The sequence below is a fragment of the Saccopteryx bilineata genome, chromosome 2, assembly GCF_036850765.1.
Source record: "Saccopteryx bilineata isolate mSacBil1 chromosome 2, mSacBil1_pri_phased_curated, whole genome shotgun sequence".
NCBI classification, from domain to species: Eukaryota; Metazoa; Chordata; class Mammalia; order Chiroptera; family Emballonuridae; genus Saccopteryx; species Saccopteryx bilineata.
Window position 1 is genome coordinate 133,753,058 of NC_089491.1, and position 27,453 is coordinate 133,780,510.

The 27,453-nt window shown below is 52.2% G+C and overlaps 1 protein-coding gene and 1 long non-coding RNA gene across 4 annotated transcripts; one reads left to right on the forward strand and one right to left on the reverse strand.

Annotated features, from left to right (window-relative positions):
• Nucleotides 1-805: 805 nt before the first annotated feature.
• Nucleotides 806-26,805, reverse strand: ASIC1 (acid sensing ion channel subunit 1). Of its 3 annotated transcripts, XM_066257883.1 has the most exons (12): nucleotides 26,365-26,805; nucleotides 25,182-25,559; nucleotides 24,350-24,545; nucleotides 6,552-6,702; nucleotides 5,799-5,926; nucleotides 5,357-5,507; nucleotides 4,929-4,985; nucleotides 4,301-4,454; nucleotides 3,788-3,879; nucleotides 3,203-3,282; nucleotides 3,002-3,106; nucleotides 806-2,854 (listed from the first exon to the last, which is right to left on the reverse strand). In XM_066257883.1, exons 2-12 carry the CDS (start codon nucleotides 25,541-25,543, stop codon nucleotides 2,750-2,752), a joined length of 1,581 nt encoding a protein of 526 aa, XP_066113980.1. In that variant the 5' UTR covers nucleotides 25,544-25,559; nucleotides 26,365-26,805; the 3' UTR covers nucleotides 806-2,749. The 3 variants fall into 3 exon arrangements, with proteins under 3 accessions (XP_066113980.1, XP_066113978.1, XP_066113979.1); XM_066257881.1 differs by lacking the exons at nucleotides 24,350-24,545; nucleotides 25,182-25,559; nucleotides 26,365-26,805 and adding an exon at nucleotides 9,250-9,938; XM_066257882.1 differs by lacking the exons at nucleotides 24,350-24,545; nucleotides 25,182-25,559; nucleotides 26,365-26,805 and adding an exon at nucleotides 9,250-9,938 and having other exon boundaries at nucleotides 5,357-5,510.
• On the forward strand, nucleotides 7,698-8,759 carry LOC136324676 (uncharacterized). The gene is made up of 3 exons (XR_010729126.1): nucleotides 7,698-7,762; nucleotides 8,194-8,351; nucleotides 8,691-8,759. It is a non-coding gene; the product is annotated as an uncharacterized lncRNA (long non-coding RNA).
• Nucleotides 26,806-27,453: the final 648 nt, after the last annotated feature.

Here is a 27,453-nt window from a genome sequence, read left to right on the forward strand (position 1 = left end):
TAAAGCCAAAGCCTAGAATCCAAATCTTCTGGTTGATATAATTCCACAGAAAAAGTGCCCAGTAACTACCTCTCTTAGCACTTCAACCCAACTTATTTTATTTATTTATTTATTTTTTTTTTTTTTAACAGAGACAGAGAGTCAGAGAGGGGGATAGACAGACAGGAACGGAGAGATGAGAAGCATCAGTCATTAGTTTTTCGTTGCGCATTGTGACACCTTAGTTGTTCATTGACTGCTTTCTCATATGTGCCTTGACCGTGGGCCTTCAGCAGACTAAGTAACCCCTTGCTCGAGCCAGCGACCTTGGGTCCAAGCTGGTGAGCTTTTTGCTCAAACCAGATGAACCCACGCTCAAGCTGGCGACCTCGGGGTCTCGAACCTGGGTCCTTCCGCATCCCAGTCCGACGCTCTATCCACTACGCCAGTGCCTAGTCAGGCTCAACCCAACTTATTACCTGACTTTTAACCTAACCTGCTTCCAGATTTTAAGTTTACTTTGAATTTTGGCCTTGCCTTTTCTCCAAAGAATCCTTTGTGCTAGGACTTCTTTTTGGGATCTTTGTTGCTTTTGACCACTTTCCTTTCGTCCAGTGGTTCAAACCATGGTGTGGTGGCCAGCCTGTCTCATCACAGGACCAGGGGCTCCCTGCTCCAGCCTCCTTACTCCTCCCCTGATTGTTTGGCCCCAAGCCAAACTTAGTTCTACGCCCTTAATGAGAAGGACTAAATACTATTCAAATTAGAGAAGAACGACACTGAAGAGGAGATGGTTGAAACCCAGTTTATTAGACCAGAGGCATGCGTCACCCATCGCACTGCCTGTTTTCCAGCACACCCTTTGGCCTTGCTCCTGCTTCCCTCTGGAGAGGTCTGCTCTCTAAAGAACTACCAGGAACTAAGAGTTCCTATTGCCTCACTCTCCAGCTCCAAGCCAATGCACAGGTGACCTGCCACAGGTTCTGTTCCTTCGTTGGAGACCAAGAGATAGCTGGGCTGAGGAGGCTGGGAAGGGGCAGGGCTCTGGCCTGGGAGGACTGCCTTGTGGAAGGGGCATATCAGGCCTTCTACCCCACTCATTTCTCATTAAGGTAGGAATAACATTCAACTTCCCCTCTCTTTCCTCCCATGACCAAACCATACTTCACCAAAAAATATAAATGATGGGTTTGGGTATCAGGTGAGGAAAAGGGTCTGGGCACCTAGAAGGAGGGAAAGGCTACTGACTGAGGACCTCAGCTTCTGGTGTCAGCACCCCACTACTCCACCTGCAAGAATCACTGATCCATAGCTCCCTCTGTCTTTGAAGCCCTTGACTGGGTCTGCAGAACAGATCTTCACCATTTGAATGGGGGAATCTCTCTATACTAGTCCCTTCCCTTGGGAGGCCACAGATAGCCAGACAAAGGGCACTGGGGTGGGTAGAGCAGGGGAGGGAATGTTAAGGCTGCAGGGAGAACAGAGGATGCCTAGGATGTTGGGAGAGGGTGAGGCCAGAAAGAGGCAGAGCTTGTGATTCACAGCTTCCTTTATGTCGCCACCGAGACAGTGCGAAGGTTACAATGCGCGTGTCGTCTCCTTGTGCTTCTCAGAGGGATGTGTGTACACAGTACAGACACCAGGGGAGAGAGTCCAATTCTTTATACAGGTGAAGGCATTCAGAGACCAGGGAGGGAGCAGAAACACAGGAAGGGGGTACTTTGGGTGGGAGGATGGTTCTTAGAGACAAGAGGGAGTGGGGCAGAGACAGACAGAGTTAGGAGAAAGTATATACAGAGATATAGCAATATAGAGTCTGTATCATATAGAAATAGAAAATGCAGATGAGGTTGTTGAGAGAAGCAAATGAAGTTGAGGAAGAGGACTTGGGAGAGTTCCATAAGAAAATTTATGGATGTGGCCCTCTGCAGGAGCCCCTGGGAGTGGGACCAGTGAGATTAGGCACCAGTGCCCCTCTCCCTGAGCTGGAAGCCAACCAGCTGGATCTTTTATGGGATGGTAGAGGAGGGCAACCTCTTGGGATGTCTCTCTAGCAGCTCTGGGATGGAGGTGAACTTGCAGATATCAGGATGTGGCCTACAGCACCAGGGCCACATCTTGTTCCCATCACCACTTCTTCAGGGGATCCCCACCCCTCCTCCCTAGTGACTTCACATGGTGTATGTGTGTGTGTGGGTGGGTGGTGGTGGGGGACTAGGGTCTTAGTTCCTGCCTGGAGACTTGGGGTTGGGGAGTGGTCACTGGGCTGAGGGGGTCTCTTAAGGCTGGGGAAGCCCACATCACCATCACCACTATCCCTCCCCTTCAGGTACATTCTCTGGTTTGGGACCAAATTCCAGATCCAGAGGATCCCCTCCACCCCCCACTAGGGGAGGGCTTTGTTGACTGATGGCAGCAGAATGTAGGTGGACACTCAGATGACAGATAGCCAGACAGAAATCAGACTGGGAGCTGGAGGAGGCAGCATGGAGCAGAGAGGGGCAGCCTGAGGTCACTTGCCCAGTTCTCTTTTTAGTTTCTTTTTTAGATTAGTTTTGTTAAAAATAAAAAGAATGGGATAGAGACAGAGAGAGGACTCAATGGTCAATACTCCTTCCCCACCACAGAGAAGAGGAAAGGACTGCCAAGGAGTGAGGGGCTGCCTTGGGAGGAGGGAGTGGATCCCCAGGGCAGATGTGGGGGCAGCTGGGGGCCCCCTCGCTCTCCTAGCCCTCCCCATCTAGGCCTTTGGTACAGTGGCCTGCAGGGTTCAGCAGGTAAAGTCCTCAAAAGTGCCTCGGGCCGGATGGTGAGGTAGGATGTTGGCAGCATACGTCATCCCGGCAGGATGGCCCCGCAGGCTCTCACAGGGGTTCTGAGGAAACAGCACAGGACAGTGACTGGTTATCAACAGGTGGCGCCAGGGCGTAGGGAAAGCAAAGGAGAAAAGGTAGCAAGAGGAGTGATCCACGGGTGGTAGGGGAAGGGGCGGGGCCGGAGGGCACCCCTCTGGCTTCCTCACATGTCTTTTGACGTCATCCAGGCTGAGGGCTACACCCTTGTCTGCGCTGCTCCTCTTGGCCTCCTTCTGGCATTTCCCTCGTCTGCACAACTTGTGCTTAATGACCTGAGACGTGGGGTGGTGGTGGGTGGGTATGTGGGCACACTGGACCCCACCCCCACCACTTTCACTGCCCCTCCCTGGTACCCAATTCCCGCTTACCTCGTAGGCATAGTCAAAGAGCTCCAGCACCGTGAGGATGCTGGCCCCAATGAAAAGCCCCATCTGGCCCCCAATGTCACCTGCATGGGAACACAATGAGGTCAGTAGGGTCAAGACACCATGGGAGCTGCAGAACCCACTGGGACAGGGGCAGACAAGTCATTATTGCGAAAGGGTAGACAGTGTTTGCACACAGAAGGAGTGCAGAGTAATTCTGATGGGGTCTTTATTTTCTTCTCCATGCTTTTGGGGGGTTTCCCCCTCCTTTTCTAAAATGAATAGGTATTATTCAGAAAAAAATAATTGTTTATAAAATACCCTAACACTTATTCTTAGGCAAATTTTCAAAAGCATATGAAATAGTCCCCTGTTCCTGCCCACAGGCCTATCTCTTCCCCTTTGCCCTGAGAGAAGGCTCAGCCCCCTCCCTCCACCACATACCAAGACACCAGAATTGGGGAAAGACCCCTGGGGATAGCTGAGGAGGACGAGCTCATGGGACAGAGGTGAGTAGCCTGCTTGGGTGGTAGCATGTCACACCATGCCCATGACATGGGAAGGGGACAGGTCCCATCAGCAGCTCACCCAGGAGCCCTGCAATCTCATAGGCCTTCTTCTGCTCAATGGTCTCATAGTTGAGGACTTCAAAGAAAATGTCCAGCACCAGGATGTTCTCCCTGCAGAGGGGATGGGGGAGGAGACCTAGGTTCAAGTCACATCTCTGTCCCTTACTAGCTAGGTGACCTTAGTAAGTTAGCCTTTCTGAATCTCAGTCTCTATATCCATCAAATGAGATGCTGATGGGGATACCTGCCTTTTGGGGTTGTTGTGAAGATTAAATGTGATGGCATATACAAAGAGACGCTCCACATACTAACAAGTATGATGTGACCCAAATTACAGCAAGGGGGGTGGAGATAGAAGATGAGTTAAGGAGGAAAGAGAAAGAGGCACTTCCCCTGCTTGTTCTGGCTTGATCTTACCTCCATGCCCACCTCAGATTCAGCTTCCTCCTGTCTGCTGGTCCCCATCAAAACCTGCTGACACCATTCACAGCCCCAGCCCAAGGGCCCCACCCTGAACAGTCAGAGCCCTTACCCTATGTACTGCTCAGACTTGTTGAACTTCTTGGCCAGGTACTTGGCAGATGCTTTGCTGGGGATCTTGACCATGGACAGCTCCTTGCCATAGCGGGTCAGATTGCAGGGCATTTCACACACACAGTATTCCTGGTCCTTCTCCACCAGGAAGTCTGTGCCCAGCCAGGTGAGAGGCGCCAGTTGAGTGGTGCCCTTCTGCCAGCACCTTCCCAACATGCACATCTGGACCTTGATCAAAGGAGCCCCGGGCCCGCTTCTCTTTCTGACTAGTCCTGCACCTCAGCCCTGTGCCCACCCTGTGTTGATCTTCACCCAGCCTCCTCGTGGGTATTTTCTAGTCCTATATCTCCTGCCCTCAAAACACTTGGAGGTCAACCAGCTGAGGTGCTGAGGAGAAAGAGTGAGGGCCCCTCCTAGGTGACCCCTGTCCATTTTTCACAGGGGCCTCTACAGATGCTATTCCTATATCTACAGGTACCTTGCTAACGTCAGACACAGTAGAGTTCAGGTGCAGCCTGATCCAAGAATTATTTGAAGCTTCTGAGAGCTTGGTCTGAAACCCCTGTGCATATGGCTGGCAGTCCCTTCTCCCCTCCCCCAGACTGCCCCAGGACAAAAACACTCACCCAGAGCAGGATCTGCACACTCCTTATACTGCTCTGGAGTGCAGTATGGCGCATCCCCTACAGAGGAGAAAAGAGTGGTGAGGATGAATTTTAAAGGGCTCTTGTGATAGTGGTTGTAACAAAGGTCTAAAAGATGGAAGATGGGAGACAAGGAGAGGCTAGGACTAGCCAGCCCCCAGTCTGTCCTGGAAGTGACCACCCCATAGTCCATCCCTCCTGGACCCTTCCCACCCATCCCTATGGGTACAGGCAGGAACTGAGGTCAGAGACATACGGGTATGAAATGGGGCTGGAACTGGTGGGGAAGGGAGAAGCCAGCTGGTCTTGCTTTCATGTTGGCAGAAGGTGGATATGCATGGGGAGCTGGTGAGGAGCAGTGCAAGCTGAGGAGCCCCAGCCCAGGACTGTTTGGAGCTTTGGGGCCTGACCTGGCATGTGCACCATGCGGCAGTTACAGTTCTCCACCAGGTAGCGGGTCTCACAGTCGATGCGGCAGGCGGTAATGCTGTAGGAGTCGAAGAAATCCGAGTCCATGGTAACAGCTTTGCAGGTGCCCCAGGGCGGGGGCAGGTAGATGAGCTGCTGGGAGAGCCAGGGAGCTGGGGGGTGTGGGGACTTCTCCCCGGGTCACCTTGATGGACTCCTCTGACAAAATGCAGAACTCAGGAGTCCTGCCTCTCTCTCTCTGCAGCCTCTAAGGATCTCATAGTTTAAAGAGCATCCCTGTTTGTCAGCTCATTCATGCTTCTTACTTGTCAGATTGCTACCCAGGCTCTTACTCATCTGCCCCTCCCATTAGAGATGGCCCACCACTCCATCTTGACCCCTCACCACCCCATCCCCGAGACCATCCTCCTGTGGGCTTCTCACCCGCTGCTCCTGGCAGGCCACAAAGGTCTGGAACCCTGGGGCCACGCCAAAGCCCAGCTGGTCGATGAAGGGAGGCTCGTCCTGACTGTGGATCTGCACTTTGATGCCCGCTTCGAAGGATGTCTCGTCTATGAGAATGAGGGGGCGGGAGGGTGTTGGTAGGATTTCGAACTCCCTAACCTCCTCCAGAGCCGGAGGAGACATCCTACCTCTCCTGAGAATAAGCACAGTACACACTGAGACTGGGGAGATTAATTTATGGGGCCCCACCCATCCCCAGCTTCCTTTGGGTTCACCAATCCCATGCTGCCCTGAAGACCCCTACATCTTACACTGTGCTTACCTGGCTTCGGCTATGTGTCTGGTGTTTCAAATTCTTTCACACTGTCTCAGATGCTCTCCATTTCTCCCCCTCCTTTTCTCCCTTCTCCCCCATCTCTCTCTGCCCCAAGGCCCCTGAGACCAGACAGACAGGAGGCAGCCCAAGAAGAGAGGGAGTTATTTATAGAGTGAGTGGCGGACACTGATGGAAAGGGATGGCTGGTTACCTCAGAGAGTAACCGAGCCAGGAAGGGGGAGCCAGAGAAATGTGAGTGTGGCAGTAGACAGAGTCGGAGGAGGAGATGGTGAGATGCTGGGCGGAAGGGAGGAGAGCTCCAGGCCTCCTCAGGGCCCACAACAGAGCCCAGGAGTCCCCTGGCAGAAGCTGAAGCCTGGAACCATGGGGAAGGGGGCCCCTGAGAGGTGACATACCAGTCTCCCCCCATACAGGCAGGTACTCGTCCTGCTGGATGTCTAGCATGATCTCCAGCCCATTGCCCGTCCCACCCTTCATGGTCTTCAGCAGTGGACGCCCATCTCGGCCAGAGTTGAACGTGTAGCACTTTCCATACCGTGTGAAGACCTGGCAGGGGCAGAGTGAAGAGCCTGAGAGTCCTGCCAGCACCTCCTATCCACCAAGGGCTGCCCCAGGCTGTGCCCCAGCTGCTAGAATCGCAACACCCTTCAGGATTGATTCCTCCCGTGCAGCCCATTCTCCATTCGTCTTATACCCCACCTACTCTCTACCCTGCTGTGTGCACTGGAAAGCTGGTCCCTGTGGGGTGCTCCTTTGCTACCTGGACAGGCTTCTGGTTGCATTGGCCCATGGGAAGCACCAGTTAGGGATCAGAGGGCAGGGGAGGGAAGGATGGGGCTCTTCTCTTTCCCCACTCCTCAGGTCTCTGAGAGTGTTCTGGCAGTGGCTTAGACCCTCTGTGAGGACAAATTCTGCCAGGAGGGCTCCCTGCACAACCAGTTGCCTCCTTATGCTCTTGCATCCTGTGTGTGACAATTTCCACCACTGCTAGGTGCCTCCTCAGGCCCCCTTATTAGTTTCCTTAACTCTGCCCACAGCTCTGTAAACAGTCCATTTGTTAAATTCTTTTCAATTAAACCAGTTGAGTGGCAATCTTTTTCCTGCTTGGACCCTGTCACATACACCTCCATCATCAGGGTCCCATCACTGCCATCCCCCTGGATCCCACCCCAGGCATCTGAAATTCTTCTCTCCCCAAGACCCTCCTCAAACCAAGTTAAGCTTTTCAGTTTCCTCCAGCTGTTAGCCCCTTATGTCCATCATTGTCCCATTATCACCAGAACTTGAAAGTAGACCCAGTTGCCCTGTCAAGGACCATGCTCACCAGAACACCAGCATCTCCTTTCTCAGCATTTGGCACTGAGCACCCAGGGCATGGCATTTGGCAATGCTTGTACAGGACTGAGGGCCTCCGAAGAGATCTCCACCCTGGGGGCCGTCTTCCCACTCCGTGCCCCAGAGCAGCCCTTATCACCGCAGAGAAGAGTGAACTAACGCTTGATGGCCCTTTCTCCACAGCTTCCCTCAATGCCTCCAGGTTCCCACAAAGGGAATGAGTGCTTTTACTACTGCTGGGTGGCGACCAAGTCCACAGAGCAAGTCATAGGTGAGTATAGACACAGCCCGGAGAATGAGAGGCAGAGTGTCAGGCTAGATTGGAGCAGCAGGGGAAGAGCAGGTTACTAGGAAACAGAATTCTTGTCCTACCCCTCTGCCTAGAACAGCCTCCTCTTCCCCTGCTCCTTCCGTTTGGGGAGGGGGGCAGGGGCCGAGGCCGAGGGCCTAAGGTGAGGTAGAGAACTCCAACAGCTCCTTATCCCCTCCAGCCCCACCACTGGTTTCTGTGCTATTCAGCTACGGGTTTCAGGCTGGACACACACCCACGCCTACCCTCCATCTGGGGACGTGAGGGACGCCAGGTGGCTGAGACAGTCTGGAAGAGCCCACCTTGCCCTGGCTTAGAGCTATGTGGCTGGCTGGTGGACTGTTGCTGCCATCTTGTGGTTCTCAGTGAGAAGTGTCTGATTCTACCTTTAGGTCCAGAGAAGCCAGTTGATCCCTTCCTTGTCTGGTCTTCCTATATCTCCTGTCCTGTCTGAGGCCCAGTGGACCAAACCTCCATATCCTGTCTGTCTGCAGTCAATCTATGATGCGCCAATATGATGACACCCACCTGTTCCTGCACTAGGAAGGAGGTTGGGGACTGAGGGAGAGGTGTATGGGGAGGGAAGGCTTGGCAACTGGAACCAGGAGGGGAGAGGAGAGGAGTCTGGTCAGACAGAACTAGAAGCTGAACTGGAGAAAGGGTGGGGTGCCACTTGGTCCTTCAGCAGGGAAGGCCTTAGACTCCAGAGTGGCAAGGCAAGCCTGACTTCCAGTGAGGGCTTCCTTGCAGAGAGGGTGCCGGCCACTGAGAGCTGGGGGGGGATTTAGAGGAGGCCTGTTATTCTCTCTTAGTGTGCACCTCTCTCTCTCTCTCTCTCTCTCTCTCTCTCTCTCTCTGTCTCTGTCTCTGTCTCTGTCTCTCTCTGTAGGAGGAGCCCAGGAAGACCAAGGGAAGATGCAGTGAAGTCCCGGCTGTGGGAGCTGCTGAAGAGGATGTGGTAGGATGGAGATGAGGCTGTCCCCACCCCACCTCCCTTCCACACTCTTGTCCTGCACCTCCACAAACCAGTGGCACCTGCCCCAGCTCCAGGCTAGGGATGACAGTCAAAGCTGTTAATGCCAGGCATAGACACCCACCTTCAAGTCAGAGGTTGACCTCAGAGACGGTCCAGGGAGGTCTGGACATGCTGGAGGATATCCAGGGAGACACCTGGGGCCCCAGGTCAGCAACTAATTACCAACTAGCACAAATATGTTTCAAGATTTTAACAGGAAGAACAGTACTGGGAATAGCGGCCCAGCTCCACACCCTGGGGCTCCTGGGTGAGCCCTGGCCAGCCCTCTCTGAGACATGCCACAGAGGGCGCATGGTCCATGTGAGGTAGGGGAGGAGCAGGACCTAGCAGCCCCAGCCCCAAAAAATGATGGTTAGGGTGAGCCACAGCAGACACTCTTGGGGTGCCATGCCAGGCATGGACCCCCACTCACCACCGAGAAGTTGTGAGGGCCGCAGGGCCCCCCGCAGTAGGAGCAATAGAGCAGCATGTCCTCAAGCCGGTGGCAGGAGCGATTGTAGAAGCGGTGCAGGTTAAAGGGCTCCCCAGAGAAGGCCTCAGGCCCTGGGGGAGCAAGGGGCACCCCAGGGTCATCACTTTCATCCAACCCCAGCATGGGGGCCAGGTAGAGCAAGTCAGGGTAGCTGAGCTGGGACAGCCGCACGGTATTGGTATTGCAGAGGGTGACCGCTGGGAAGGCTAGCTCTGTGGTGGCCACCTCATCTAGCAAAGTCACGTGCGGATAGCTGAGGTAATAGGCAACACGGTCTCCTACCTGGCACAGGAAGGCACCCAATGCCAGGACAAAGGCCACTGCCCACAGTACCTGCCTCGGCCCTGGACCCCCTTCCACAAAGATGTGGCTGGCACCATGGAGAGTGCAGCTGTTGGCGAAGGCCACCAAGTCCACAGGCAAATCCTCCTCTCTGGACTCCTTCCTAGCTGCCTCTTTTTCCTTCTCTTCTTCTGATTCTGAGCTGTCCCGCTGCTGCCGCTGGTGGGAGCCCCAAACATCTCCAAAGGGCCCTGGGGCCTCTTTTCCAGAGGAGAATGACACAGAACAGAAGATCTGAATTGGCATCTTCTCCAGGGGCTTCCTGGCACCGGGAAGAGGCAGAAAGGGTAAGGAGAAGCGATCCCACACGGGGTCCGGCAGGGTCAGCCACCCAGCCCTTCTGCCGGGACTCCGCCTCCAGCTGGCCCTGTCCTTCCTCGCCAGGGCCTCTGTGGCAGTGTGGCTGAGATGGGGCGGGGCGTGGAGAGGGAGACCAGCCTGTCCTGCAAGGGGGGGCTGGTGTCTGGGCTGATGAATAATTGATGGCAGTAGGAAAGGAAGGCTGGTGGAGAGGTGAGGGGCTGGAGTGCATTTTTTGTCACCAGCTCCGGCAGGAAGGAGAGAGTTGAAGGCAGAATGGAAACCTGGAAAATTCTGGGGTTCCTGGTACCCACCTCTCCAGGTGAGATGGGACCTAGCAGCGAGTCCTCTGCCAAGCTAGCAACAGTCCATCACTCACACAGACACACACACAGACGCACACACAGACACACACTCACACCCACACCTGCGCGCTACCTTTCATCCTCCAGTCTGTTCCTCAGCAGGCCCCTCAGTCTTCCCATCCACTTCAGGGTCCTCTTCCTCATTCTCACCTGTTCTGGTCATGCCTCTGAGATGGCTGCGCCCCCACACTCTCTTGGCACTCTCTCAGACCTCTAATTCCTCTCCAATTCCCCCTGACTCATAATCTCCCCCAATTATTTCATTGACTCCCCAGTTCTCCCAATTCACCTTTATACTCCAGTTCTCTTATAAGTATTTGATTGTTTCCTTTCAATACTGTCCTGACCCCAATTTATTTTCAGTTATTTCCTGAACCCCTAATTCTGCAGTCACACTCCCTTGACTTCCAATTTCCCTCCAGCCACTCCCTGACCCCATTTCTCCTTCCCTCACTCCCATGACCCCATCTGGGCTTCCAGTGGGCACCTCCCCCACATTGAGCTGTACTTAGGTCACCTTCCCCTCCTCCGTTCCCTTCTGTGGCTTGGGGGGCAGCCCAGGTTCCATTAGCACAGGTCTCTCGCTGACCACAGACTCATTTATGGCCAGTTCCTGGCACTGAGGGACCCCATCTCTTGCAGCTGAAAAGCTTCTTGACAGATCACCACTCCCCCTCCCAGCTTGCCCACCCTCCAATTGTCCAGGAGAAGAGTTCGAGGAATTCTCTTCTGGTGAGGGGAAGAAGCTGAGATCAGAGAACAGACTGGGTCCTGGGTCAGGTGGAGAGTGCTGGGAACCAACCCTAGGCCCCCCACAAACCCTTAGCCTCACAGATGCCCCCAACCCCTCAGTGTCTCAGGCTCCCCTTGCCCCCAATTTCTCATTCCCTTCCCCCAGGCCCCTGGCCCCTCTGTGGGCTCTGATTACTCATGGCCACTGGTTGAGGAACTTGAGCCACCAGCCAAGTCTCCAGGGCCTAGAAGGTGACCTGAGGAAGGGAGGGAGGGAAATGAAGCATATTAACCCTTCTGCTGCAGGGCCAGAGAAGGAGCAGTGGGGGTCAGACAGGTCTAGTTGGGCCTAACTAGTCCTTAAGCATCCCACAGCCCCAGGTCTTAGTACCCTCCCCCTCCTTTCCCCACCTCCCTGCCCCCAAACACCTGCTCCCTGCTCCCTTCCCTTCTCCATTTGTTTGCAGAGACCCTGGAGTGTGTTGGGTGTGGGAGGCAGGGTGCCAAGTTCTAGCAGAACTGACTGATGTGGGACCTTTGGCCTCAGCTTTGCTGCCAGGGACACAGAGGCCCCAAAGAGAGCAGTCTTTGAGATCTGGCCCCTCTCCATCCTTATGCCATTGCCCTCAGACTAACCTCCTCCTATTCTGCCTAAATAACAGCCTTTCAATGGGTCTTCCCACCCCACATCCCTGCAATTTCTTCCCCCCTTCAATCCATGCTATGTAATTTTGACCATTCTGCTTAAAGACCTTCACTCACTCCCCAGTGCCTCTTGGTAAAATTCAACCCCAGCCCCATAGGCCTTTGCAGTTGACCTTCCAGCCTCGCCTTCCCTTCTCCCCAGTCCATTGTCCAGCCACTATGCCCTTCTCCCATTCTGCAGACACAACAGGCTTATCCATAGTTTCCTGCCTCCCGTGGACTCCATTTGGAGAACTTCTACTCATTTTTCAATACCCTCCTTATACACTACCTCCTTGAAGAAGCCTTCTCTAACTCCAGAGGGTATAGTTAGTGCTCACTGAAGAAACAGACTAAAAGGTCCAGTTTTGCTCAAGGCCCTTCAGGCATGAGTGGTGACCAGTATTTCCTTGAAGACAGGGACCGTGAGAATGAAAGAATAAGATCCAAGGACCATGTACGTGAAGAAACTGAGGAAGACCGGGAATACCCTGGGCAACCAGAGATAAGGAGATGAAGAGATGTGGGAAGAGAGACAGACCGTCACCTGCAGCTGTGGTCTTCATACTGCTCCTGTATGAATTCAAGGGTTCCTTTTCTGTTTCCTGTCTTGTGTGCCTTTTTATCCTGTCTACCAGACCTCAGCTGTCAGGTTTTGCATGTCCTCAGGATGTTTCAGAGGTGAGTTCCAAACTTGGGCTGGGGGTGGGGCCAGCCTAGGTTCATTCAGGCTTGGGCTGGGGGAAGCTACAGCTGCCCATGCATTTCACACCCACTAGAGGGCGTTGTCCCTCTCCTCCAGACTTCTTGGCAGGGGAAGTAGATAGGACTTCCAGAAGACAGAAACTAAGGCGGGGGAAGCTTCCAGTGTGGAGGCCTCACCAGAGAGGAGGGAGTGCACACAGAGCAGCTTCAGAGGACAGCAAATCTGTTATGGCTGGAGACTTCTTCCCCACATCAATACAAAGACCCACACGGCACTTCTCTACACACAGACACACAGCCCTCGGTAACAAACACACACAAACACAACGCACACCTTAACTGCACTTCCTCATCCATGTTCTAACACTCTCTCTTATCTCAGTTTGTTCCAGTAGACAAATCCAAATTTTTCACAGTAATGAGGTGAGGCAAGCAGCACACACAGATTCCCAAGCATTACACGGAGGGTCCCAGGAGAAGTGCCCAAGAGAACACACATGTAGGACACTTAGTTATGAATGCTCTGTTTAAGGATGTGACCCCTTCCCCATGTCACTCCCTAGCTAGTACCTCTCCTAAGCTGTGTTTGGTCACTTAGTGGTTTCTACCTTTCTCTAAATTGCTCATTGAACTCCAAGCACCCCTCACATCTCTGGAACATTTCATGCTTTCCAAATGCTATCTCATAGCATCCTTATACAACCCAGTGAAATAAGCAGGGTGAGTAACTTCACCCCACCCCATTTGACAAATGAGGGAATTGAGGCATAGTGACTTCTTCAAGTCTCATGGAGAGTAAGTAGTGGGCTTGAAACTAGAATTAGGTTATTTTTTTTAATTTATTGATTGCAAAAAAAAAAAAGCCTCACCAGGCAATGGTGCAGTGGATAGAGCATTGGACTGGGATGCAGAGGACCCACGTTCAAAACCTGGAGGTTGCCGGCTTGAGCGTGGGCTCACCAGCTCAAGCTCAGGGTCACTGGCTTGAGCGTGGGATCATAGACATGACCCCATGGTTGCTGGCTTGAGCCCAAAGGTTGCTGGCTTGAGCCCAAGGTCCCTGGCTTGAGCAAGGGGTCACTGTAGCCTCCCCCCCCCAGTCAAGGGACATATGAGAAAGCAATCACTGAACAACTAAAGAACCATAATTAGAATTGATGCTTCTTATCTCTCTGCCTTCCCATCTGTCTATCCCTATCTGTCCCTCTTTCTGTCTCTCTGTCACATACATACACACACACACACACACACACACAGTTTATTGATTGATTTTAGAGAGAGAGCATGGGAGAGAAACATCAATTTGTTGTTCTACTTATTTATGCATTCATTGGTTGATTCCTGTATGTGCCCTGACCAGGGATTGAGCCTGTATCCTTGGCATATCAGGACAATGCTCTAACCAACAGAGCTACCTGGCCAGGACCTAAAATTAGGTTATTCTCAAAATCCTTTTATTTTTTTTAATCCTTTTTTTTACTCATCAGATATTTCCTGAGTCTCTGTGTGCTCAGAGCACATATAGAACAGATGAAGGGCAAGGATCCTACCCTCACAGAGCTTACTGTGTAATGTGGAGAGGGGCAGACATCAGTTTTTAAAAATCACAAAAATAAATATTTAGTTACAAACTGTGATGAGTGTTATGACCCCCACACACACACACAAAACAACTATAGTTTTATGGGTGTGAATGATAGGGAATCTGGTCCAGACTGATAATCCGGAACAGTTTCTCCTAAGAAGTGCCGTTTGAATTACAATCTGAAGAATAGGGAGTGCCTGGCTGGATAGCTTGGTTGTGAGCATCATCCTGAAGTGCAGCGGTTGCTGGTCAGGGCACACACAGGAACAGGTTGAGTTCCTGTCTCTCTCTTTCCCTTTCTCTCCCTTCCTCTCTTGCTAAAATGAATTAAAAAAAGAAATAAGAAGGACTGATTAGGTAAAGGTCTGTGTGTTTATGTGTGAGGGTATTCCAGAGAGCAGAGTTTGTGCAAAGGCCCTAAGGGGAGAGAGCTGAGAGGAGGAGGATATAGCGGGAGAGCAGGAGGAGAACAGACTGGGAAAGCAGGCAGGACCCACACCCCTCAGACCTTGACAGCAGCCAGTAAGGATTCTGGTCCCAGGGACAATGAGAGACTCCCTATGGAAAGATTTCAAGTGATCAGAGAAGTGTTTTGAAGAGACCACTCAGGAAGAGCCAGAGGGGTTGCTAGAAGACCTGTAAGGAAGCCAGGATTAGGTGAGACATGGAATGATGTGGTGGCTTGGAACAGGTTGACAGAGTGGAGATGTTTAGGAAGCAACATTGGCAGATCCTATTAAGGGAGGTGATTGGAGATAGAGTGTCAGGGGTCAATTTAGTTTGTGTCAGTGGGTGAATGAGGGGGTGGTTCTCTAGATCAGAAACACAAGTAAAGGACTAGTTTGGGAGGTAATATTAATTTTTTTTTTTTTCTGAAGCTGTAAACAGGGAGAGACAGTCAGACAGACTCCCGCATGCGCCCGACCGGGATCCACCTGGCACGCCCACCAGGAGCACCTGTCTGCCCACCAGGGGGCATTGCTCTGCCCCTCCGGGGCATCGCTCTGCCGCGACCAGAGCCACTCTAGCACCTGGGGCAGAGGCCAAGGAGCCATCCCCAGCGCCCGGGCCATCTTTGCTCCAATGGAGCCTTGGCTGCAGGAGGGGAAGAGAGAGACAGAGAGGAAGGGGGTGGGGGGTGGAGAAGCAAATGGGCGCTTCTCCTATGTGCCCTGGCCGGGAATCGAACCCGGTACCCGGCACGCCAGGCCGATGCTCTACTGCTGAGCCAACCGGCCAGGGCCTAATTTGGTTTTGCATGTGCTGGATTTTTTGGAGCCTTGGGGATGTTAAGTGGGAAATTGGCCACTGGGACTGATGCTAAGTGGAGAGGGCTGGGCTGAGACATACTGTTGTCAGTTGTCAGTATGTAGATGGTCAATTAAAGTCACAAGTGAAGATGAGACTGCCCAAGAATAGAATATAAAACTTAAAAAATAGATAGAAAAAAGGCCTGATTTTTTAGTATCTACTAAAGTTCAACAGAATCCTGACTTATGACTTAACCACAACTCCTAGTTGTATACCCAAGAGAAATGAGTGTACATGCTAACCATGAAGAATGTTCATAGTAGCTTTATTTATAATAGCCCCAAACTAGTAACAACTTAAATGTCTAGCAAGAGTAGAATGGATAAATAACTTATGATATATTTATATAATGAGATACTACACAGCACTGAAAAAGAACTTTTGCAACACACAACAATGAGACTGAATGTCACAGACATAATTATAAGCAAAAAGACCAGACACAAAAGTGAATATACTGTATGGAGGATACATATACTCTAAGAAGTTTAAGAACAGGTGAAAAGTCTTTATATTGACAGAAGTCAGAATAACTTTTATGCGGTAGTATTGACTAGGAAAGGGTCTGGAGGAACTTTTTCTGAGGCATGGAAATGTTTTACCCTTTTATACCAATGGAAATAAATACCAATGCAATATATAAAATATTAAATTGTAAGATATACCAACATAAAAAATATACTAATGAAAAGTTCATTAAGTTAGACCAGTGGTAGTCAACCTGGTCCCTACCGCCCACTAGTAGGCATTCCAGTTTTCATGGTGGGCGGTAGCGGAGCAACCAAAGTATAAATGAAAAGATAGATTTAACTATAGTAAGTTGTTCTATAAAGATTTATTCTGCCAAACTTAATGAAAATCCGACATAAAGTACTTGGTAAGTAATTATTATTATATGCTTTAACTTGCTGTAACTCTACTTTATAAATTTTATAAAGTAAAGTTACTTCCCTACTTTATAAATCACCATTACTGTGGAACCGGTGGGAGGTTAGAAAATTTTACTACTAACAGAGATAAAAAAGTGGGCGGTAGGTATAAAAAGGTTGACTACCCCTGAGTTAGACCATTAAATCATAGCCTCATGATCTAAAAGAGGAGGAAGGCCTGTGATTGAGACTTATAGAGGGGCAACACTTAATGGTCAAATAGAGGAGAATGAACTGGCAAACAGAGAAGGAGTGGCTAGATGGAGGAAAACTGGGAGAGTATGGGTGTCAGGCAAGAGAACAGTCATGATAGAGATATAATTCAAGATGGGAGAATCTTGCCTGACCAGGCGGTGGTGCTGTGGATAGAGTGTCGAACTGGGATGCAGAGGACCCAGGTTTGAGACCCCGAGGTTGCCAGCTTGAGCGCGGGCTCATTTGGTTTGAGCAATGCTCACCAGCTTGAGCCTAAGATCGCTGGCTCGAGCAAGGGGTTACTCGGTCTGCTGTAGCCTCACAGTCAAGGCACATATGAGAAATCAATCAATGAACAACTAAGGAGCCACAACGAAGAATTGATGTTTCTCATCTCTATCCCTTCCTGTCTGTCTGTCCCCCTCTCTGACTCTCTCTGTCTCTGCCACACACACACACACACACACACACACACACACACACAAAGATGGGAGAATCTTAAGCCTGTTTCAGTGTCAGTGGGAAGGTTCCCCTGGAGAGGAAGAGAATGACTGTAGAGCAGAGAGAGAGGCAGAATCTTTGGAGTAAAATTCTTATAAAGGTAGAAGGAGATCAGATGAAAAGAATAGGTTGAGATTTCAGCCTAGATAAGATGGATGTTCCCCTCTGGGGGTTGGTTCCCAAAGGAAGCAGGAGACCTTATCTGAGGCTTCTCTCTTCTCCATGAAGCAGGAGCCAAGGCGGGGCGGGGAGGGTGGCTGTCTGAGAAGAGTGAAGAAGTGTGCAGTAAGTAGTGCCGAGAGCAAGTTGGCCAGAAAAACACAGTGGAGTTTCCAGGCAGCACTGCAGGCCTGTTTAAGGACGTTGGTCATGAACACAATGGGATTCCAAGCTGGTCTGTTGTGTGACTTCCTCTGGTAGAGCCTGGCTGTCCTGGAGCCACCCTGAGGAAAGCAGTGGTGGGTTCATCTAAGGTTGGGACTTGGCCACATGGTGCCGTGAAAAGGCAGAGGAGTCAAAAGACTTGGTGTACTCAGCCTGAGGCTGGGATTCCTTCTCCTTTATACCCTTTCTTGCCCTTCCTGCCTCACCACACTGCTTCCCTACAGAGTGCAGGCAGCTGGGGAGCCCTGAGCACCCTTCCCACGCACCACACTCCCGCTCCTATGATCATGCACAAAGAACCTGGAGTCACAATCCTACTCTGCCATTTACCAGCTGTTTGACCTCAGGCAAGTCACCTAACACCTCTGAGCCACAGTTTCCTCATCTTTCAAACGAAGATATTGACATCTTTCTACCTCCCAGAATTATGAGGATCTCATGAGCTAAATAAAGTAAAGGGAATTTGTACATTGCAAAGTGAGACTGACAGAGATGATTAATTTTGCTGGTATGTGCTCTGCCTGTGACCAGAGGTTTACACACACACGACTTCTCTGCACAGCCGCAAAAAGTGAGCTACATGCCCTGGGCGCATCCACACACATCCACTTCACACCCTAGTCCACATCCACACTCTCTCATCCTCACACATGCACACAGAGGCGCCCATGTGTGCTTGTTCACTGGGGACACACATGCAGTGAGTGTGTTGTGAGGAAGGCTGATTGGCTGCTGTCCATGGTCTAGGCCACTGCAGCGGTCTCTCCGTCGGATGTTCCCAGCCTGGCGCAAAGATGCAACAGACCAATTCGCCACACACACTAAGATGCGCAGCTCAACCACCCAGGCCCCCAGGACTGCCAGAGGAATTGAGGGGATGCAGATGATAGGGGTGGGAAAAGGTTTTATTTCCAAGAACTCATAAGAGTTCAGAAAAATCATAACTTTCCCTTCCTCTACCTTGGGAATGGCCTTGGTGATCCTGGGGTGGCAGAGTGAGTTTCTGTCCTTATAGTTTCTTTTATTTTTTTAAATTGTATTTATTGATTTTTAGAGAACAGAGAGGAAGAAGAGAGAGAGAAAGGGGGAGGAGTGGAAAGCATCAACTTGTATTCCTATATGTGCCTTGACCAGGCAAGCCCAGGGTTTTATAAACTTTCTTTTTTTTAAAAAAATTGATATTTTATTTATTTTATTTTTTATTTATTCATTTTAGAGAGGAAAGGGAGAGACAGAGAGAGAGAAGGGGGGGAGGAGCTGGAAGCATCAACTCCCATATGTGCCTTGACCAGGCAAGCCCAGGGTTTTGAACCGGTGACCTCAGCATTTCCAGGTCGACGCTTTATCCACTGTGCCACCACAGGTCAGGCAAGCCCAGGGTTTTGAACCGGCGACTTCAGATTTCTAAGTCTACGCACTATCCACTGTGACACCACAAGTCAGGAAGTCCTTATGGTTTCCTAACAAAATTCCCCATCAAGGTGAATACACGGCAGTTTTATACCTATTTAAGCATTTTGCATGTGGAAGATGTCTCTTCCATGTGTTCAGGACTGTCAGTGGTGCACATCCATTCTACACATGGGCCAGCGTGGGCTTAGCCAGAGAGTCCCAGAGGCTGAAGAAGGGGCTGCCCCTTGGCAAAGAATAATTTAGCAATCCACATAGAGCCTGCTTTCCTCACAGGAAATTGGACCTAGAAGCTCAGAAATGGAGTAGATGACACTGTACCCAAAATAAAATTTAGAAGTACCAGCACCCAGCCTCACCCTCCACCCAAACTAGGTACCACCTCTCATTCTTGGTCTCCTTCCCAGTTTGCCTCCCAGAATCCCCATGCAAGGGTCCTGACTGGAACAGCGGGTAGAGACTCTTGGAACAGCCGCCTCAGACATACAGTGAGGGGAGGTTTGTGCCTAAGGGACCTGGCCAAAGGCGGCAACGACTCTTGCTAGAGAGGACTGGGCTGGTCATCAGCTGGGGGAGGTTAGGGTAGGGGAGAAAGCACACATTCTATTAAACTAGAGTTTCTAAGTAGCTGAGCTGGGCTGTGAAGATTGGAAGGCCTCTACCTAGATGTCGAGGATCCACTCATCCCTGACACATTATTCCTTGCTCCCAGGGCTTCTGTTTGCACCGCCCACCCTCTCAGCTTTGAGCCTGCCCGGCTACTGCCCTTTACTCTAAGCTCCCTGAGGGCAGGGACAGGGTCTGCCTGTTCACCACCCTCTCTGGCCTGGCACTTAGAAGGGGCTCCGTGACAAGAAGGAATCAACTGAAGATAGACACACCTCCTGCCTAATGTTCAGCCTCTCCCACCATCCCCTCAGAATTGAAACTATCTTCCACAAAGTTGAATCATGCTCAGAAGCAACTTCTACCCACAGCAGAACCATCTGCCCTCTGTGCTGGTCTCCCCTGTTTCCTGGACGCGCACCAGGTGCAGCAGGGCCACACCTTCCACTGCCCGCGGCTGGGGCAGGAGAAAGGCCCAAGGTTCAGAGCTGCTCCCCCCCTCCACTTCTTGCTCTGCCCTCAGAGGCACTTAGTTACTTACATCAATTCCCTATTACTTTAGCCAACAGCCAGGAGATCAATTAACTTAGAGTAGCCTCTTAGCTGACAGTACTCTTGGAAAAGGGTGGAGTCAGAAATGACAGGGGAGGGAGGAGGTGGGAGAGGAAGCTAAGTTAGCCAAAGGGTGTGTGTGTGTGTGTGTGTGTGTGTGTGTGTGTGTGTGTGTGTAAGTGTGGGAGAGATGGGGAAAGGCAGAGAGGGAGAGAGAGACCCCGACCTCGGGTCCTTTGGATGCTTGCAGCGGACTCTACTCCAATCTCCTCCCTCCAACCTCAGGCTCTTCAGGGAGGGAAGGAGAGAAGGAAAGGATAAGGCTGGAGGAAATATCCAGGAACCCCTAATTCCAGAGCACCTCTCATCCAAAGTTAACTTCTCCACGCCAGGCTCCCCACCCCTCTGCAGTCTGTGCGTGCTCCCCTGTCGGAGCCCCTCTTTGCCCGTGAAGCCCACCAGGCCTCTGCGTGGGGTTGTCCATGACCCCCTTCTCTATGTGGCAGTCTGAGCAGCCTTCCCCCCTCCAGCAGCCTCTCTATTCCCTACCTAGCTGGAGGGGACAGACCCAGGTAGTAAGATTGGACCTTCCCAGGCACTCCTGGTCTGAGCTGCTATGGGGTGGAGTGAGTGGGTGTGAGGTGTGTCAGTGGAGGGCTCTGCCCTGGGGATAAGGATGCTGCCTGCTAGTCCAGCTCTCTCAGAGGCCTGCCATCCCCAGCTCTGCTTGCTTTAAAATGACTTCTTCCTCCCCTCTGGGTCCCAGAATCACCCACCTACACCCACTTCTTATATCAGCATCTCACCCCCATAGGTGCTCCAAAAGATTCCTGTCCTCCTCCAGAACTGCAGGAGGATTTCTGTGTCCACCCCCCTTACTCCACTTCTCCTCTGGGGGTTCCTTCCCCCACTGCAAAGTCCTGGGGAACTCTCGTGGGCTCCTCAGGGATTTCTGTCCTCCTATCCCTTGTCCTCAAAATTCTCTCCTCTCCTGAGGGAGAGTACTACCACACTCCACACCCACCTTTAGGATTTCCTTTCTATGCCCTCCCCTTCCTTATTTTCCAGGGTCTAGAAATGAATTCTGCTTCTCTCTCCCCCAGGCAGAAGCTCTGGGTCTCAGCTGGAAGAGGGGGTGGCAATAGGGCAGACTGGGCAACCATCTGCCAGCCCCCTCCCCTCAGTGCTGTTCAGCATTCCAGCCACACTGGCGCTCCCACTGCCAGGGACAGATAAGGTGCAGCTGGAGGCTGGCACCAGCTGCGACTGTGCTCAGTTCTCCCAGCCCCCACCCAGACACGGGCAGACAGCTGCACCCCCAGGTCCTCTCCATGGAACCCCTGCCCTGCCTTGGCCTGTGTGGCATTGAGGTAGGTTAGGAGAATGGAGCCTCAGACCCTGTTTCCCTGGCAACCAAGCACCCCACCATGAAGGGAAAAGGTGGCCCGGGCAGAGGGAGTCTCTGGTTGCTCTTTTGGCATCTCAGGAGAGAGCGTCTGAGGCATACCCAACGGGCTACTGTGGCGATACTCTCCTCATTGCCCTCTGCCTCTTTAGTCCCAAAAAGTTTCAACTCAGTTCCTCCCTGATTTAGCCCAGGTTCCCCATATTCACCTCATTCTCCCAAGCTAACTCAGTCAGAGCTGGAAGATGACCTGTTAAACACTCTACAAGCCTAGTCCATCCCCAGAGGTTAAGCTGGGCTCAGAAGCACATCCACTAAGGGAAGTGAGGTCTTTGAGGGAGTATGCCATTCTAATGTCCCCTGAACTGTCCTCCAGGAGCGTACACACCTTCACAGACCCTCACACATACTCACTCACACACTCACACACAACCTTTCACAGGTTTAAAGACAGTTGCCCTTTGAAACCTGCAAAAGACTTCACATGGTGCTCATGCACAATATATTTTGCAAACACTGTGAGCCAGGGCTTGGGCCCCCAGTTAAGAACCTCTGCTCTCGAGGTAGTAGAAAGTACCAAGATGGTCTTCCCTAAGCTCTGACCCAATACAGATGTTTTCTGTCAGTGCCACATCTGTCTGAGGGCTAAACACACACCTTCTTGTCTAGCAGAGAATAGCAAGGTTGAAGAGGCTGATGTTCACTGTGAGACCATGCAGAGAGGAGAAAAGGTAGAGCATTAAGCAAAGTGTGTCTGCACCCCTTAGAAGCAGGGAGCTGCAGTGCCAGAGACCCTCTGCAACAGGGAGATGGCCAACAGGAACTCAACAAAGTTCCCGTCCCTGTAGGAACATCCCTGTGGGCAGAAGTGGTAGAGTTCCTGACATGGAAAGGGCCCAGCAGTGAAGTCAACCAGAGAGGTTGAAAGGAGAGGTTGAGAGGTTTGGGTTCAGCCATATTCAGGGTCAGGTCTTTGACATGGGCTCAGAGACAGCAAAAACCTGGTCTTCTCTGACAACCTGGACCAAGAAGAACCAGTGTTGGGCCCGCAGGCTCCTAGCCTGTATCTCTCCCCAGCAAGAGGAAGAACTCAGATTGCTCCAGAACTTTCTGAACCAATCATATCTCCATTTGACTGCTTAGATTTGTCTCCTCAGACAACATGGACTGGTCACATCTCAGTATCTTCATTTCCATTAACCAAACATGTCTTAGCATCACCACTTGGTATCTCTCTGGACATGGGTGACAAATGGACAACTGAACACTCTCTATGAACTTACTATGTCCCCATTTTATACCTTAGCACTTTCCCAGGGTGAGCCAAGCAATTCCCTCCCTCTTCCAACACTACAAATCATCCAAGCTAGTGGGTTTTCTCTGTCTTTCTTGGTCTCTTGTGCTTGTGTGTTGGGTGTGCCGGAGAGGAGGAGAACCTTGGCTTTCACTTCCACCTTCACTTACAGTCCTACTACACTTGGGAGAGAAGTTGGTGAGCCTATGAATCCCTTGGTCTTGGGCTCTGGGGAATCCAAGACTCTCCTGGTTTGAAGAAGTAAAAGATAGAAGAAAGTGGTTCTTGCATCACATTAAACTCCTCATCAGCTCGGCTGAGCAAGCAGTGTGGTCATGTAACTTCTGTCTGGTAAGAGTGACAAAGGCTCATGAAACCAGTCTGAAGAGCAGGGCTTTAAAAGACTGGGAAGTGTTATGTAACAGCAGGAAAAACAAACACCATCCTGGCTCCAACCTTTCTACCCAAACCAGTACAGTCCATGCTCCCATAATGCTAGGAGGAAGCAAGCAAGTAGGGGAGAAAACGGGCAAGCAGAAAGGGGAGGCTCTGAGAGTGGAGAATTGGGGCAGGCCTGGAGAGCAACGGGCTCTTAGAGGAGGTTGGGTTTTCAAAGAGCAATGGCCAGGACTGGAAGAGATACGGTGACTCCAGGATCAGCAGTATTAACGAAAAGAGCACACTGCATCGGGACTTAATGAGACATTCGTTCTAATCCTGAATCTGTCACTAACCAGCAATGTGAGCTTGGGACAGCTCATTCTGTCTCTCAGTCCGAGCATTTGTAAAATAGAGGTAATATGGCTATTTATCTAGGGAATTGAAGGAGAGTCTAGAAAACATTCTGAAGAGTTACAAGTATCATCCTTTCATTTGATGTCATTTTTCATAAATGGCTCCAAATCTTCTAGTCCCTTTCCTGCCTCTGTCTAATTCTAACCCCTAGGAACCTGTATGACTTGCTTAGGGTCACCTGGTGCATCAGGTGTCAGTCGGTCTCCTTAACTACCTCTCTGGGGTGCTGGTTTTAAAGTAGCCACATCTATGGAGGGTGATGTGTCTGTGGGGCATCTCCATTTTAAGAAGCAAAGGGAGATTTCGGTTCAGCCATAACTGTGTACCTCAAATCATCTCTCCTACCTCAGACCCTAGTTCTGTGGCTCTTGATGGCAAGGAAGTAACTCAATTGGACAGTGTGTGTGTGTGTGTGTGTGCGCGCGCGCGCGTACGTGCACGCAGCGTGGAGCAACACAGAGAGAATGACCTGTCTATTTAAGAGAAAACTTCTCATCATGTCTCACAGTGCTTCTCAAACTTTAATTCAGATCACCTAGGGGTCTTGTTAAAATGCAGATTCTGATTCAGTAGGTGGGGTAGTAAAGTCTTCATTTCTTTCCAGCTTCCAGGTGATAATCCTTGGCCTCCTCCTCACCCCTCAGTTCTGACACCTGTGGCCCAGAAAGTAAGCTTGATGGGGTCAGGGCCATGCCACGCTATGTGCGTGTGTGTATGTGCATGTGTATGTGTATGTGTGTGTTGTGTGCTGTGGACTATCCTTGTTGCCATCATAGGTACAAGGCTAAGCAAATGCACCCCTATGCTAAACAAAATCCCCTCCAAGCCCCAGGGACACAGTTTCCTCTCCCAGAGTAGCAAGCAAGATGAGAGGCCCACCTGCTCCTGTCTCCTCCTCCTCTGGGGGCCTGGCTGACTCACACCCTGCACCAGAGATTCACTCACCACCTTGAAGTCTTCTGCACTGCAGGCCTCCCCCCGGAATTGGCAGGAGAGCAGCATGTCTCGAATGTCATGCCCCGCACGGTCATAGAACTCGCGCATGTTGAAGGGTTTGGGCTTGAAGCTGCGGAAGTTGGCTTTGTCCTGCAGTATCTCTAGCTGCTTTTCATCTGCCATCTGTGTGTCCGGTATCTCGTACCTGGAGCCCGGGGGTGAGCAGCGCATGGATCAACATGACTTTCCGTTCCTGTCTCCATTTGACTTCCAGTGTCCCATACCCAACCTCAAGGCGATGGGGGAAGGCACCATCCAGCCCTGAGGATCAGGTCTGGGCACAGGCACAGAAGAGAGTGGGGCATGTCCAGTGGACCTGCCCATGGTATCTGAGAAGACAGAGGATCTGCAATGGCTTCCCTGGACCTGGGCATCTCAGTACAGGGGTCAGGGTGGGGTGACAGAGAGATCAAGGCAGGAGCTATAGCTTTTATACTATAGTCTCTACCTTTTAAAGATGTTCTGTCCCTTTCCCCTAAGTGAGGAGAAGATCAAGGCATAATTGCAGCATGGGCAAAGGTCACTAAAGAAAGGGTGGTGATGTCTCAGAGCTTAGGCCGGGTAAGGGGCAGAGCTATTTTGGACTATGCTGGGATCAGAGATTGGGTCTCTTTAGTTAAGTGCTGAGAAGTACCCCAATTCCTTTGCTGTGAGTAGCAGGTTTGGCAGGGACTGGAGAACAAGGTTGTCTGGGCTTGATGGGGTTAGAGATGGGGTGTCTGGGAGCTAGAATGCATGCAACTCTAGGAGCCAGGCTGGAAGATGGGTGGGAGCCACCCACCTGTTGTTAAGCAGGGCCAGTAGCTCCCCAGCATGGTACAGGTCATTCTTGGAGACTTGGCTAAAACGGAACTCATTGAGGTTGCACAGCGTGACGGCAGGGAAAGTGAGCTGGGAGGCAGCCACCTCATCAAGCTTGGTGACATGGTGGTAGTTGAAGTAGTACTGCACACGCTCAGTGCACACACACAGCAGCACAGCCAGTGAGCCCAGGAAGCACAGGGCCCAGAGCGCCCGCTTTAGTGACAGCCGCTCGTAGGAGAAGATGTGGGCCAGGCCGTGCAGCGTGGAGCTGCTGGCGAAGGCCTGGATGCTCACCGGCTGGACGCCACCCACCTCTTCCTCCTCAGCCTTCAGTTCCATCCTGGCCAAGGGGATCCTAAGGGAGGAGGAAGGAGTGAGACTCATTATCCTGGCATTAGAGTTCACATAGGGTACCTCCAGTTGTGTCCATCTGGAATTTCCATCTCCAGAAGTCATTGCCTCTGGGGCAGTAGACTTCCCTGGTGTGCTAGCCTGGAGGTGGCTGGCCAAGGGACACACTCCCAGAATAGGGTTTCCCCAAATGCAGGGGTTGGGGGGGAGGGTCAGCTCAGCAGGGGAGCATGTTCTCCCAGGGAAGCTTCGCAGGCCAGGGGAGACCCCAGATATAGTCATCAGAGGGTGAGAGGGAAGTCCCAATATTCTCACTGGCAGGCAAGGAGTTCCCTCCAGATGTAGGGTCACTCTGGGACAGAAATGTCCACTCCATACTGGAGGCAAAGACTCCTCAGATGGGCTAAACCCGGTGTCAGGAGCTCCTGGTCAAGGGTGTCCCTAGGACTGGGCTTTCCCCCACCCCCTGAGCTAAACCTGGGCCAGAAACCTCCCAGGGAGGTAGGAAGGGACCCAGCCTAAGTGCTCACCTGCGGACGTCTCTAGTTCTCATAACCTGCAGGCTGTGTGTGTGTATATTTGGGGTAGGGGGTGAGGACAGCCCGAGGTGGATGCATGGGGGGGGGCGGTTCCCTATGACAGCTGTCCCCGCCCCGGACGCAACATCCCCCCTCCTCCAGTCCAGCTTCTCGTTGCAGCCAGATTTCCTACTCGGCCCCCGCCCCCTCCCCAGCCACCCAAACCGCCCCAGCGAGAGGGGAGCAAAGTCCCGGCTTCGGGGACCAAAGGCGTGGGGATCAGAGACCCACCTGAGGGGGGCTTCGGGAACCCGGCACCCGGCGGCGGGTCCTGTGGCGCGGGGCCGGACGCGGGCTCAGCGCCGAGCCGCGGAGGGGCGCATGGCCCGGAGCGGGAGCCGGCGGCCGCCGCGGCACGCCGCGCAGATCCCTGCAGGGAGCGGCCCGCCCGCGCGCACTCGCTTGCTCGCCTCGGCTCGGTCCGCCCGGGCTCGGCGCGGTGCGCGGCGCTCTCAGCCCCGGGATCTGCAGGGATCCATCGTCCGGCCGGGAGGCGGCGGGAGGAGAGGCGAGGGGGGAGGGGAAAGGGTGCGCGTGCGCGCCTACGAGTGTCTGCGAGGGTGTCTCCGGGCCGGTGTGCGCGCTGGGCCCCGGGACCTGGGAGCAGGACCCAGGGTTCCCCTGCTGCCTCACGCCCTCCACCCGGCCGCTCCCGGCGGCTCTGCCTCCCTCCAGTCCTGGAGCCGTTTCTCTTCCTGCGAGGGCCTATAGCTTGTGTGTGACTGTGTGGTGTATGTGTGTGCGCGCGCGCGCGAGCGGGAGGGAGGGTGTCTGCCCCCAGCGTCCCCCTCCCTGCTCTGTCTCCTTCGGATCGATGCTCCTGCCTCTTGCTGCTGCTTCCTCTGGTGGCACACACACGCGCGTGCACACACACACCCAAGCTCCGAGTCACACTTGACTGATTCAAGCACTTGTCCATGTGGAGACACAGACACACATACAGACCAGTGTCACACCTCACCACTCACACCCACACATCCCAGAGGCTCGGCTCACAGCGCAGGCACTCAGGAGCTTACATATAGTCATCTGTTCTTATCCCTGCTCCCCACCTACATGTGACATGTACACGCATACACATATATAAACAAACATACAGCTTTGGCCACCCAACGTCTGTCCTTGCAGCCTTGGGAGGCATATTTGCAACCTTTCAATTCCAACCTCTAAAGAAGGAGCAGAGAGAGGGAAGGAGAAATAGCCCGAGGTCAAGGGAATTTGGACAGAAGTCTAGAAACAAGGAAAGAGAAGAGAGGGGGGTGGGGTGGGGAAGGTAGAGGGTTAGGTGGGTGGAGGTGGATAAGAAGGCGGAGCTGTATT

Coding starts and splice junctions, on each gene's coding strand:
- ASIC1 (XM_066257882.1), bottom strand. CDS start 9,897: ATGCCAATTCAGATCTTCTGTTCTGTGTCATTCTCCTCTGGAAAAGAG. Junction 5,927..6,551: donor GCCTGTATGGGGGGAGACTG/GTATGTCACCTC, acceptor TCATTCTCATAG/ACGAGACATCCTTCGAAGCG. Junction 3,880..4,300: donor AAGTCTGAGCAGTACATAGG/GTAAGGGCTCTG, acceptor TCCCCTCTGCAG/GGAGAACATCCTGGTGCTGG.